Below are 10,906 nucleotides of genomic sequence, written 5' to 3'. Positions count from 1 at the left end.
GAACCCCGCCCCTCCCCAGCGTCTCTCTTCTGTCAATTTCGGAGGGGTTACTAAGGGGGCGAGCCCCCCACCCGCGCGGAAGGGGAGGTGGAGGGAGTAGGGCCCCACCCCTCTCACCCCACCCCGCCCGCCCCGGGAAGGTGAGGAGGAAGTGGGCCAAGGGGGCGCGGTCGGCCGCTGACTCACAGCCGCAGGGTCGGGGGTGGGGTGGGGGTGGAGGTGGGGACTGGCGAGGAGTGCCGGAGTTGGGGGCCTGGCATTCGCCCGGGGAGGGGGGCAGGAGGCGCCGGCTTCTTGGGTATGTAAAGTCTCCGACCCACGTACGCCCCGCTCTGACTCAGTTTCGCCTGCGGAGGACAGCAGGATCATCCCAGCCCTCAGGAGGGCCCAGAGGTGAGGAGACCCTCCCCGGAGCCCCCGCCCCCACACGCTGGCTCCGGGCTGAGCCCAGACACCCTGCGAGGCTTCCGCAGCGTGTCTTGCCGGCCACGCCCCGAGTGACGTCACTGATGTGGTCGCGCCCCTTGGGTAGAGCGCCACCTGGCCCGGGTGAGGCGCCCGAGCCCTGGGAAATCAGTTTCACGTTTACACATGGGTAAACTGAGGCCTGGAGACAGGGAATGAATCTGGCCTATGACCCTCTTGCCTGAGCCCCCAGAACCCGGAAAGCCACCAAGATCTGAGTGTAAAACCAACAATTCTCAGGGCTAGCTGACTAGGTGAGAGAATCCACTTTTCCAGCGTATTTCCAAGCCAAGTCCCATGTCTGGATGTTGTCCTGACCTCCTTTACCTGGAGAGCACTTCCTCCTTTCAGGCCAAGCTCTGACATTAATTCCCCTCCCCTTCTCCACCCCACTCTGGGAGATCTTGAGCCCTGATCCCCAGACGTTATCACTGTTTCTCAGTGTGTCTCCTGAGGCTGAGCTGTCTGGGAGAAGGGGTCGACTTAATTTCTTTTTTCTTTTTTTTTTTGAAATATAGTCTCCCTCTGTTGCCCAGGCTGGAGGGCACTGGCATGATCTCGGCTCACTGTAACCTCCCCCTCCTGGGTTCAAGCAATTCTCCTGCCTCAGCCTCCTAAGTAGCCGGGATTACAGGCACGGGCCACCAAGCCCAGCTAATTTTTATATTTTTAGTAGAGATGTGATTTCACCATGTTGGCCAGGCTGGTCTCGAACTTATGACCTCAGGTGATCCACCTTCCTCAGTCTCCCAAAGTGCTAGGATTACAGGTGTGAGCCACTGCACCCAGTTGACTTAATCAATTTCCAGAGCTCACTCGCCCCAGCCAGGCCCAGCTCAGCAACTCAACAAACTTATCTAGCTGAATGAGAACTCCAGTTCTGTGTGACCTTGGGTAACTACTTTCTCCTCTCTGGGTCTCAGCTTCCCCGTCTGTGAAATAGGAGGGGTGGTATTTCTGGGTGCCACTTACACTACAGCAACAGTCAGCAAACGTGGTTTTTTGTCTGTTTGTTTGTTTGTTTGAGACAGGGTCTCTGTCGCCCATGCCGGAGCGCAGTAGCATAACGAGGGCTCACTGCAGCCTCCACCTCCAGGGCTCATTCAATCCTCCAACCTCTGCCCACTGAGTAGCTGGGACTATAGGTGCACACCACCATGCCGGGCTAATTTTTTGTAGAGACAGGGTTTCGCTATGTTGCGCAGGCTGGTCTCAAACTCCTGGGCTAAAGTGATCCGCCTGGCTCAGCCTCCCAAAGTGCTGGGATTGGAGGTATGAGTCACCATGCCCAGCCAGCAAACTTTTTCTGTAAAAGTTCAAATACAAAATCTTTTAGACATGCTAGACATAGGGTCTGGTTTACACACTCTTCGGTTTTTCTTTTTACTTACAATCCTTAAAAAAATGTAAAAAAACTCTTCTTAGCTTAAGTGCTGTACGAAACAGGTAGCAAGACCCCTGCGTAAGAGAACGCTTGCATATGTACATAACAATCTTTATGGCAGCAGTGATGTGACAGCAAGAAATTGGAAATAGCTTAAACGTCCATCAAGAGGACAGGGGAGGCTGGGCGCGGTGGCTCACACCTGTAATCCCAGCACTTTGGGAGGCTGAGGCGGATGGATCACTTGACTCAAGTTCAAGACCAGCCTAGCCAACATGGTGAAACCCCATTTCTACTAAAAACAGAAAATTAACCAGGCATGGTGGTACACACCTGTAATCGCACCTACTTGGGTGGCTGAGGGGCTGAGGTGGGAGGATCACTAGAACCGGGGAGGCGGAGGTTGCAGTGAGCTGAGATCGTGACACTGCACTCCAGCCTGGGAGACAGAGCAAGACTCCTCAAAAAAAAAATTAAACAAAACAAAACAAAAAGACAAGGGCAGGGAATAGTGAAACCCTTGGACATCCCTTTCGGAAGCACGGAGTGAACAGCAACTAAAGGAGGTGTGGACTGGGCACGGTGTGTCATGCCTGTAATCCAGTGCTTTGGTGCTTTGAGAAGCCAGGGCGGGAGGATCACTTGAGGTCAGAAGTTTGAGACCAGCCTGGACAACACAGTGAGGCCCATCTCTCTCTCTCTTTTTTTTTTTTTTTCCAAGACAGAGTGTCATTCTTGTTTCCCAGACTGGAGTGCAATGGCGCAATCTTGGCTCACTGCAACCTCCGCCTCCTGGGTTCAAGCGATTCTCTTGCCTGAGCCTCCCGAGTAGCTGGGATTACAGGAATGCATCACCACCACGTCCGGCTAATTTTTGCATTTTTTAGTAGAGATGGCGTTTCTCCATGTTGGTCAGCCTGGTCTCCAACTCCTGACCTCAGATGATCCGCCCACCTCAGCCTCCCAAAGTGCTGAGATTACACATGTGAGCCACTGCGCCTGGCCGAGACCCCATCTCTAAAAAAAAAAAAGGCCGGGCGCGGTGGCTCAAGCCTGTAATCCCAGCACTTTGGGAGGCTGAGACGGGTGGATCACGACGTCAGGAGATCGAGACCATCCTGGCTAACACCGTGAAACCCCGTCTCTACTAAAAAATACAAAAAACTAGCCGGGCGAGGTGGTGGGCGCCTGTAGTCCCAGCTACTCGGGAGGCTGAGGCAGGAGAATGGCGTAAACCCGAAAGGCGGAGCTTGCAGTGAGCTGAGATCCGGCCACTGCACTCCAGCCTGGGCAATAGAGCCAGACTCCGTCTCAAAAAAAAAAAAAAAAAAAATTTACTGGGTGTGGTTTCATCCATCTGTGGTCCCAGCTACTTGGGAAGATGAGGTAGGAGGATTGCTTGAGTCCAGGAGTTCCAGCCTGTGGTGAGCAATTATTGTGCTATTATACTGCAGCTTGGGAAAGAGACTTAGACCTTGTCTCTTAAAAAAACGGGTGGCACGAAGTGTGTAAATGACTGGATGACACAGAATGAAAACATCCACTGAGTGGATAAAAAGTTGCCAAAGATACAAAGGGAATGAAAAAAATCAAGGAAACACCCAAAGTACCATATATTAATACATGTAAAAAGTCCACTTTAAACTCATTGCAAGAGTTACCAGTAAGATAGAGAGTGTGGGATTCTAGGGAATTTGGTGGTCACAGAGTTTTTTTTTTTTTTTTTTTTTTTTTTGTAGAGACAAGGTTTTGCTATGTTGCCCAGGCTGGTCTTGAATTCCTGGAATCAAGCTGCCTCGGCCTCCCAAATTGCTGGGATTACAGGCATGAGCCACTACACTTGGGAGGTCTCAAGTCTGTCTTGAAAATGCCAAATTTGGCCAGACCTGGTGGCTCATGCCTGTAATCCCAACATTTTGGGATGCCGAGACGGGTGGATCACCTAAGGTCAGGAGTTCGAGACCAGCCTGACCAACATGGTGAAACCCAGTCTGTAGTAAATACAAAAAGTTAGCCGGGTGTGATGGCACGTGCCTGTAATCCCAGCTACTTGGGAGGCTGAGACAGGAGAATAGCTTGACCCAGGAGGCGGAGGTGGCCGTGAGCCAAGATTGCACCATTACACTCCAGGCTGAGAAACAAGAGTGAAAACTCTGTTTTTTTTTTTTTTTAAAAAAGGCCAAATTTTATTCTGCTTCTAAACTTTCATACTGGTTGTTTCCTCTGCCTTAGAACACTTTCTGGGGTATTTGCAGAGCTGACTGTTCTCTGTCAGGTCCCTGCTCAATTGTCCCCTCCTCAGAGACCTTTCCTGATTCCCCTGTTTCAAAAGCCACCTCCCCCACCATGGAAAATTGAGCGGCTGAAGTGTGAGAGGGATGGAGAAAGACTTCATTGTATGCCATGTCACACTCTTTGCATTTCAAACCAAGTGAATTTATTGCCCATTCAAAACTATGTAAATAAATAAATTAAAATTTAAAAAATCGAAAAAAGTAAAAAACCTGAAGTAGCTCCCCTAGTCATTTTCTCAACACATCCTCCTGTTTTATTTTCTTCGTGACACTTGTCAGTGTGCGAGATGACTTTATTTTATTTTTTTATTATTAATTACAGATTGGGCGGGAGAATGGCGTGAACCCGAGAGTCGGAGATTGCAGTGAGCCGAGAGAGCGCCCTTGCACTCCAGCCAGAGTGACAGAGTGAGACTTAAGTCTCAAAAGAAAAAAAAAAAAAAATTACACATTGCGTCTTGCTATGTCGCCCAGGCTGGTCTCGAACTCTTGGGCTCAAGTGATCCTCCCACCTCAGCCTCCCCAAGTGCTGAGATTACAGGTGTGAGCCACTGCACCTGGCGAGATGACTTTGTTGGTTGATTCCCTTGTTTGCTGTGTCTGATGACCAAGATGTCAGCCCTATGGTGGCAAGGATCTTGGTGAAGTCAGTCTGGTTCATGGCTGTGAGGCTAAGGCCAGGCACACAGCAGCCCTATAACATATTTGCTAACAGATTAGGCAAACCATGTTTGTTGTTTGTTTGTTTGTTTGTTTGCTTGAGATGGAGTCTCGCTCTGTCGCCCAGGCTGGAGTGCAGTGGCCGGATCTCAGCTCACTGCAAGCTCCGCCTTTCGGGTTTACGCCATTCTCCTGCCGCAGCCTCCCGAGTAGCTGGGAATACAGGCGCCCGCCACCGCGCCCGGCTAGTTTTTTGTATTTTTTAGTAGAGACGGGGTTTCACTGTGTTATTCAGTGTTTGTTTTTTACAAGAAAATGTATTTGGAATCACTTACGTAAATAAAGTTTAATAATCAAAACTCTACTTCCCCTCAGAAACAGATGAATAATAAGAAGGAAAGAGGTTATTGAACTGGTTGATCTCTCAGAATCTGTTCAGCTCTGAATATTTCAAAGACATTTGGTTGGGGGTTTTTTGGGTTTTTTGGTTTTTTTTTTCGTTTTGGGCTTTTTTCTTTTTGGTCTGGATGTTGGTGGAATGTCCCCTCTCGTAAGCCTTTTCTGTGAGAGGGAAGTAAGAGAGGAAGTAAGCATTTTGGGTTCCTACATTGGCCTTCCTTCCTTCCGCTGGTACATGTAGTTGGGGAAAGGGTCGGTTTTCTTCTTTAGTTCTGTTGAGGCCCCAGTGGAGCAAAGGATCCCCAAAGGACAACAGCTGTCAGGTCTCCATGTCCAAGGCTGAGCCCAAATGCGTGGGGGTGGACTTCCCAGGGCCATTCTGCCCCTTCTGTAACACAAAATGTGGGAGAAGGTAATTAGAAATCCTGTCTTGTCTCCTGGCACCTCTTCCTTTTCCTTTGAGGGACCAACATACCCCATCTCACAATCCATTAAGGTTTGAATGGAGTGGACCCCAACCCCAAATGCGACCCCAGCCTGGCCAATCAGAGACACAGTGACTGGTCAGGTATGTGACCTGGTGTGGCCAATGAGAACCAGCCCCCAAAGACCACTGCTGCACAACTCCTGGGAAATTGGCAAACTCTCTCCACCGGGGAGGATAGGCTGCTGGGCTGTAAGCCTGGAACTGCAAGTCTCTGCTATCTCAGGAGGAGACCCTGAAAGGGAATGAAGCCAACTCGGAGAAAATAAAAAGAGCCCATTCACGATGACATCATCTCTGACAACTGGATGCAGCCATGCCTTAAGACTCTGAACTCTTCAGTTACATGGCCCAGTAAATTCCCTGTTGTGCTTTCCCAGCTTGAATTGGGCTTCCGCCTCTCACGACTCAAAGAAAACTGACAAATAACCTCCTTCAGCTACTGAGAAATTATCAACAGTCCTCCCTCATCAACACGATAATAACCAAACTCCCATCTCTGCCATGCAAAGGCCTTGGGGCTCGGCCAGGCGTGGTGGCTCACGTCTGTAATCCCAGCACTTTGGGAGGCCGTGGCAGGCGAAGCACTTGAGGTCAGGAGTTTGCGAGCAGCCTGGCCAACATGGTGAAACCCAGTCTCTTCTAAAAATACAAAATTAGGCCAGGCATGGTGGCTCAAGCCTGTAATGCCAGCACTTTGGGAGGCCGAGACGGGCGGATCATGATGTCAGGAGATCGAGACCATCCTGGCTAACATGGTGAAATGGCCTCTCTACTAAAAAATACAAAAAACTAGCCGGGCAAGGTGGCGGGCACCTGTAGTCCCAGCTACTCGGGAGGCTGAGGCAGGAGAATGGCATAAACCTGGGAGGCGGTTAACCTGAGCTGAGATCGGGCCACTGCACTCCAGCCTGGGCGACAGAAAAAAAAAAAAAATTAGCTGGGCGTGATGGCGCGTGCCTGTAATCCCAGCTGTAATCCCAGCTACTCGGGAGGCTGAGGTGAGACTATCGCTTGAACCCAGGAAGTGGAGGTTGCAGTGAGCTGAGATTGCGCCATTGCACTCCAGCCTGGGCAAGAAGAGCAAAACTCCATCTCAAAAAAAAAAAAAAAAAGAAAAGGCCTTGGGGCTCTAAACCCAGCTTTCTCCCTCCCATTTCTTCCCTGATGCCACTCCATGCCCTAGTCCACCACTACCTCTTTGGATATCTTCGAATTCTCCTTAGCTATCTGGGCCCCATTACAGCTTCTTTCGTCTAAGATCTGGACCATACTCATATATGTCCTGATGGTATCTGCTGTGCATCCAGGCCTTAGAATTAGTCATTAGCATTCCCTGAATGTTTCCATCTTATTCTTGGATGTGGGAAGCACTTGGGCTGATTGGGCAATGTAGAGCATTGCAGGTCCGCATTTCTTGGAGGGAAATCACAGTCTCTTCTTTGCATCTGCGTCTTCCTCATCATGCCTTGCACAATGCTTCAGGGCTGGGAGTAGGAATGTATTAATATAGCAAGCTGACTGGGTTGCAGTGGCTCCCACCTGTAATCACAGCACTGTGGGAGGCCAAAGCAGGAGGATCCCTTGAGCCCAGGAGTTTGAGACCAGCCTAGGCAACATAGCAAGACCCAGTCTCAAAAAAAAGAGAAAGAGAGAGAAAAGAAAAAAAGGAAGGAAAGAAGAAAAAAAGAAGAAAAAGAAAGAAATAAAGAGAAGAGAAAAGAGGAATAAAATATATCAGGCAAATCCCTTATCCTCACTGGCTTCAATTTCCCTGTCACTAAGAGGGGTGGGGGGATCCTCTCCTAAGAGAAACATTGGAGAACACAGAATCCTTACCTCTCTGCACTCTTCTGAGACCTGGCAGATCTGAGAATAAGCTTCAGCAATGACAGTGGCCCTGGAGAGCACAGGAAGGCCCTCAGGAGGGGACTCTCCTCCTTCCACCCCACCCCCATTCCACCCCACCCTTCCTCACCCCAACTCACTTGCAGTCCAGCCCTCCCCCAGGAGGTAAATCTGGGATGTCCTCTGAGGCCAGAGTCCTGAAAACTGCGTTCAGGCTGGGCGCTCCTGAGCAGAGGCACACAGTTCTGAGAAAGGGTCAAGAGTTAGGCTGGGCACAGTGGCGCAAGCCTGTAATCCCAGCACTTTGGGAGGCCGAGGTGGGCGGATCACTTGAGGCCAGGAGTTTGAGACCAGCCTGGACAACATAGTGAAACCCTGTCTCTACTAAAAATACAAAAATTAGCTGGGTGTGGTGGTGCACGCCTGTAATCCCAGCTACTCAGGAGGCTGAGGCAGGAGAATCCGCTTGAACCGGGAAGGTGGAGATTGCAGTGAGCCAAGATTGTGCCACTGCACTCCAGCCTGGGCAACAGAGCAAGACTCCATCTCAAAAAAAAAAAAAAAGAAAAAAAGAAAAAGTTATGGCAGAGCCTTCGCTGGCCAACCACCCCTCCAGCTGGGCCCCCGGAGCCTGCTCACCAGCGATTCTGCGGCCCAGGGCTGCGTCCAGTGCGAGCTCCCTCCTGATCGCCTCCTCAGAAGGCCTAGGGGCCCCGGGAAAGCAGACCAGGATGCAGGTCATGTTGTCCAGGCTACCCTGAAGCCGGTGGAGAAAACGGAGCCCAGTGGGGGAGAATCGAAGGCAGAGTTCCCAACAATCCCCAAGTTCAAGTCCCCCACTTCATTCTGGTTATGCCCCTTTCTTTCATGTCCCACTCACCTGCCAGTCCTCTCCTACTGGGACCAAACCCGGTCCTAGGCCCTCCCTATTGAGAGAATAATGCCCTTTCCCTAGAGCTCCGCCCGCTCTGATGTTTACCTGCTCTTCCACCTTCCAGCACTAATCATACTTCAGGCCTGGCTCCTACGACCCAGAATCGCCCCATTCCAAAAGACCAAGCCCTTTCTCTTAAATCCCTTCCACTAACTCTCCCCTCCTGCCTCAAAGCATCCCTCAGGCTCCGCTCCTGTATTTTGGCCCTGCCCACTTCATGCCACGCTCTTCGCTTGAGCCCCATCCCCTCCTCTAGCTTTACTCTTGCTTCTGCATCAAAGCCCTCCTCCCCAAAACCCCGAGGCTTTCTCCCTTTGCTGCACCAAGCCTCAAAGATACCACGCCACGCCCCCAGGACCTTGCACAGGCACGTGTCCAACAGCTGCGCGCAGAGAAGCTCTGGGGCCAGACCCAAGCGGAGGCGCGAAGCCACCAGTCCCGCCAGGGCAGCACCAGACATAGTGTCCCAGACGCCATCAGAGGCCAGGAGCATGAACTCGTCCTCAGCCTGGCGTGCCAGTGCGGCCACCTCAGGCTCCGCAGAAACGAGCTGTAGCTCGGGGGGCCTCCCTGGAGCCTCTTTGTAGGCAAAGTCGCCCAACGCTCGCGACACGGCCAGAGAGCCCTCGACACGGCGGCGGCGGATGGTGCCGCCAGCGGCGTGGATGCGCTCGCGTTCCCGGGGTCGAAGGGGCCGGTGGTCCTCTGTGCTGAAGGCCACGGCGCCAGCGCGGCTCAGCACCGCGCGGGAGTCACCGCAGTGCGCCAGGTACAGAAACCGCGGGGAGACCAGCAACGCCACGGCCGTGGAGCCGCCTGTTTCCACGCGGGGCCAGAGGGAGCGCAGGCGCTTGTCGGCGCTCAAGAAGGCTCGGCGCAGCGCCTCGCGCACGCCCTCGGGCTCGCTAGGCTCCGGGCCCAGCTCCTCGAGCACATGGTCTGGCAAATGGCTTGCACCGAAGCGGGCAGCTCGAGCCCCACCGTGGCCGTCGAGGACGGCAAACAAGGCCCAGCCCGGGGGCAGACCAGGTAACGAAAGCCAAGTGCAGTGAGCATCCTCCATGCGCGCGCGCCAGCCTTGCGCTGCGCTCGCCCCGAAGCGCAGGCCCCAAGACGCCTCGGCACCCCCGTGCGGCCGCTGGGCGCGGCGCGGCGCTGTCAACAGAGACCGAGGCCCATCTAGGGCCCCGCGCCCCTCCTCCTCATCCTCCTCTTCCTCTTCCCCCTCCTTCTCCCTCTCCTTTTTCTTGCAAGCGGTCCAGAGAAGACGCTGCAGCTGGCGGGCCAGGGCCTCCATCCTTCAGCCCTGGGATCAGGAAGGCTCCACCCTGTACACCTGCCCGCCCCCTCCATTAATCCCCTCCGCTATGAGATTTTAAACCATCTAAATCTCCTTCCTGTCCTTTGACCCTCTTTAGGCGGGTCACTAGAAGGAATTACACTTCTGGGTCTCCTCTCTCCTGCACCTAGAAAGCGGGGTTTGGGATCTTAATCAGGAAAAAAAGAAAAAAGATAATACTGTATCAGTAGCAAACTATCACATAGTACTAATGTGTCACACGCTGTTATACATCATCATCTCCAGTTTACAGATGAAAGAAGAAACAGAGTCACAGAAGTAACCGGTGTTACAGGGAAACTAATTCTAGAATCTGTGTTCTCAACACAACATCCAATCCAAGCTCCTCCCGCCTCGGTGGTACAGCCCCCAGCCTCAAAACCTGTAAATAGCATACTTGGCCGGGCGCAGTGACTCCCGCCTGTAACCCCAGCACTTAGGGAGGCCATGGCAGGCGGATTGCTTAAGCCCAGGAGTTTGAGACCAGCCTGGGAAATATAGCGAGACCCCGTCTCTACAAAAATTAAAATTCAGCCAGGCGCGGTGGAACACACCTATGATCCTAGCTACTCAGGAGGTTTAGATGGGAAGATTATCTGAACCCAGGAGGTCGAGGCAGCAGTGAGCCGTGATGGCATCACTGCACTCCAGTCTGGGCCACAGAGCGAGACCCTGTCTCAAAAACTATATATATATATATTTCTTTTTCTTTACTTTTTTTAGTTCGACCCCTCCCCTCTGGGGCTTCAACTATTTTCTCTTCCAGGCCCCGCCCATCCAGGATTCACGCACACGGCTCCAGACCCTTCTAATTTTCGCAGACTTGGAATTGCCTGGAATCCGACCGCACCCAGTTATATTTGAATAATTCCCCGTTGCTTTAGCCCGCCCATGTTTGAGCGCCTCTGCGTGCCGCAAAAGTTTCTGAATTGTTTCTTTCGGCCCCCTTTCTCGCTCCCTCTGCAAATCTAGGTTCGGACCCTACCTCAGAGCATTAGAATCTTTCCACCCCCTCCTCAATGGCACCTCTAGCTCCACCCCAACACACTCAGGGATCCACGCTCCCATCCTCTCTGCCAAGGCTCTTTCACCATCCTCT

General features: G+C 52.3%; 1 protein-coding gene across 1 annotated transcript; it reads right to left on the bottom strand.

Annotated features, from left to right (window-relative positions):
• Positions 1 to 5,104: 5,104 nt before the first annotated feature.
• On the bottom strand, positions 5,105 to 10,091 carry PPM1N (protein phosphatase, Mg2+/Mn2+ dependent 1N (putative)). Its single transcript, XM_033223699.1, is given in 6 exon segments — positions 5,105 to 5,590; positions 7,526 to 7,586; positions 7,675 to 7,756; positions 7,759 to 7,779; positions 8,174 to 8,291; positions 8,827 to 10,091. Coding segments are annotated over 6 exon segments (1,290 nt in total). The 5' UTR covers positions 9,766 to 10,091; the 3' UTR covers positions 5,105 to 5,521.
• Between the last annotated feature and the right edge of the window lie 815 nt (positions 10,092 to 10,906).

The sequence above is a fragment of the Trachypithecus francoisi genome, unplaced genomic scaffold, assembly GCF_009764315.1.
Source record: "Trachypithecus francoisi isolate TF-2019V2 unplaced genomic scaffold, Tfra_2.0 Lachesis_group12, whole genome shotgun sequence".
Taxonomy (NCBI): domain Eukaryota; kingdom Metazoa; phylum Chordata; class Mammalia; order Primates; family Cercopithecidae; genus Trachypithecus; species Trachypithecus francoisi.
Note: the sequence above shows the minus strand (reverse complement) of the source record. Positions and strands in the feature narration are given on the sequence as shown.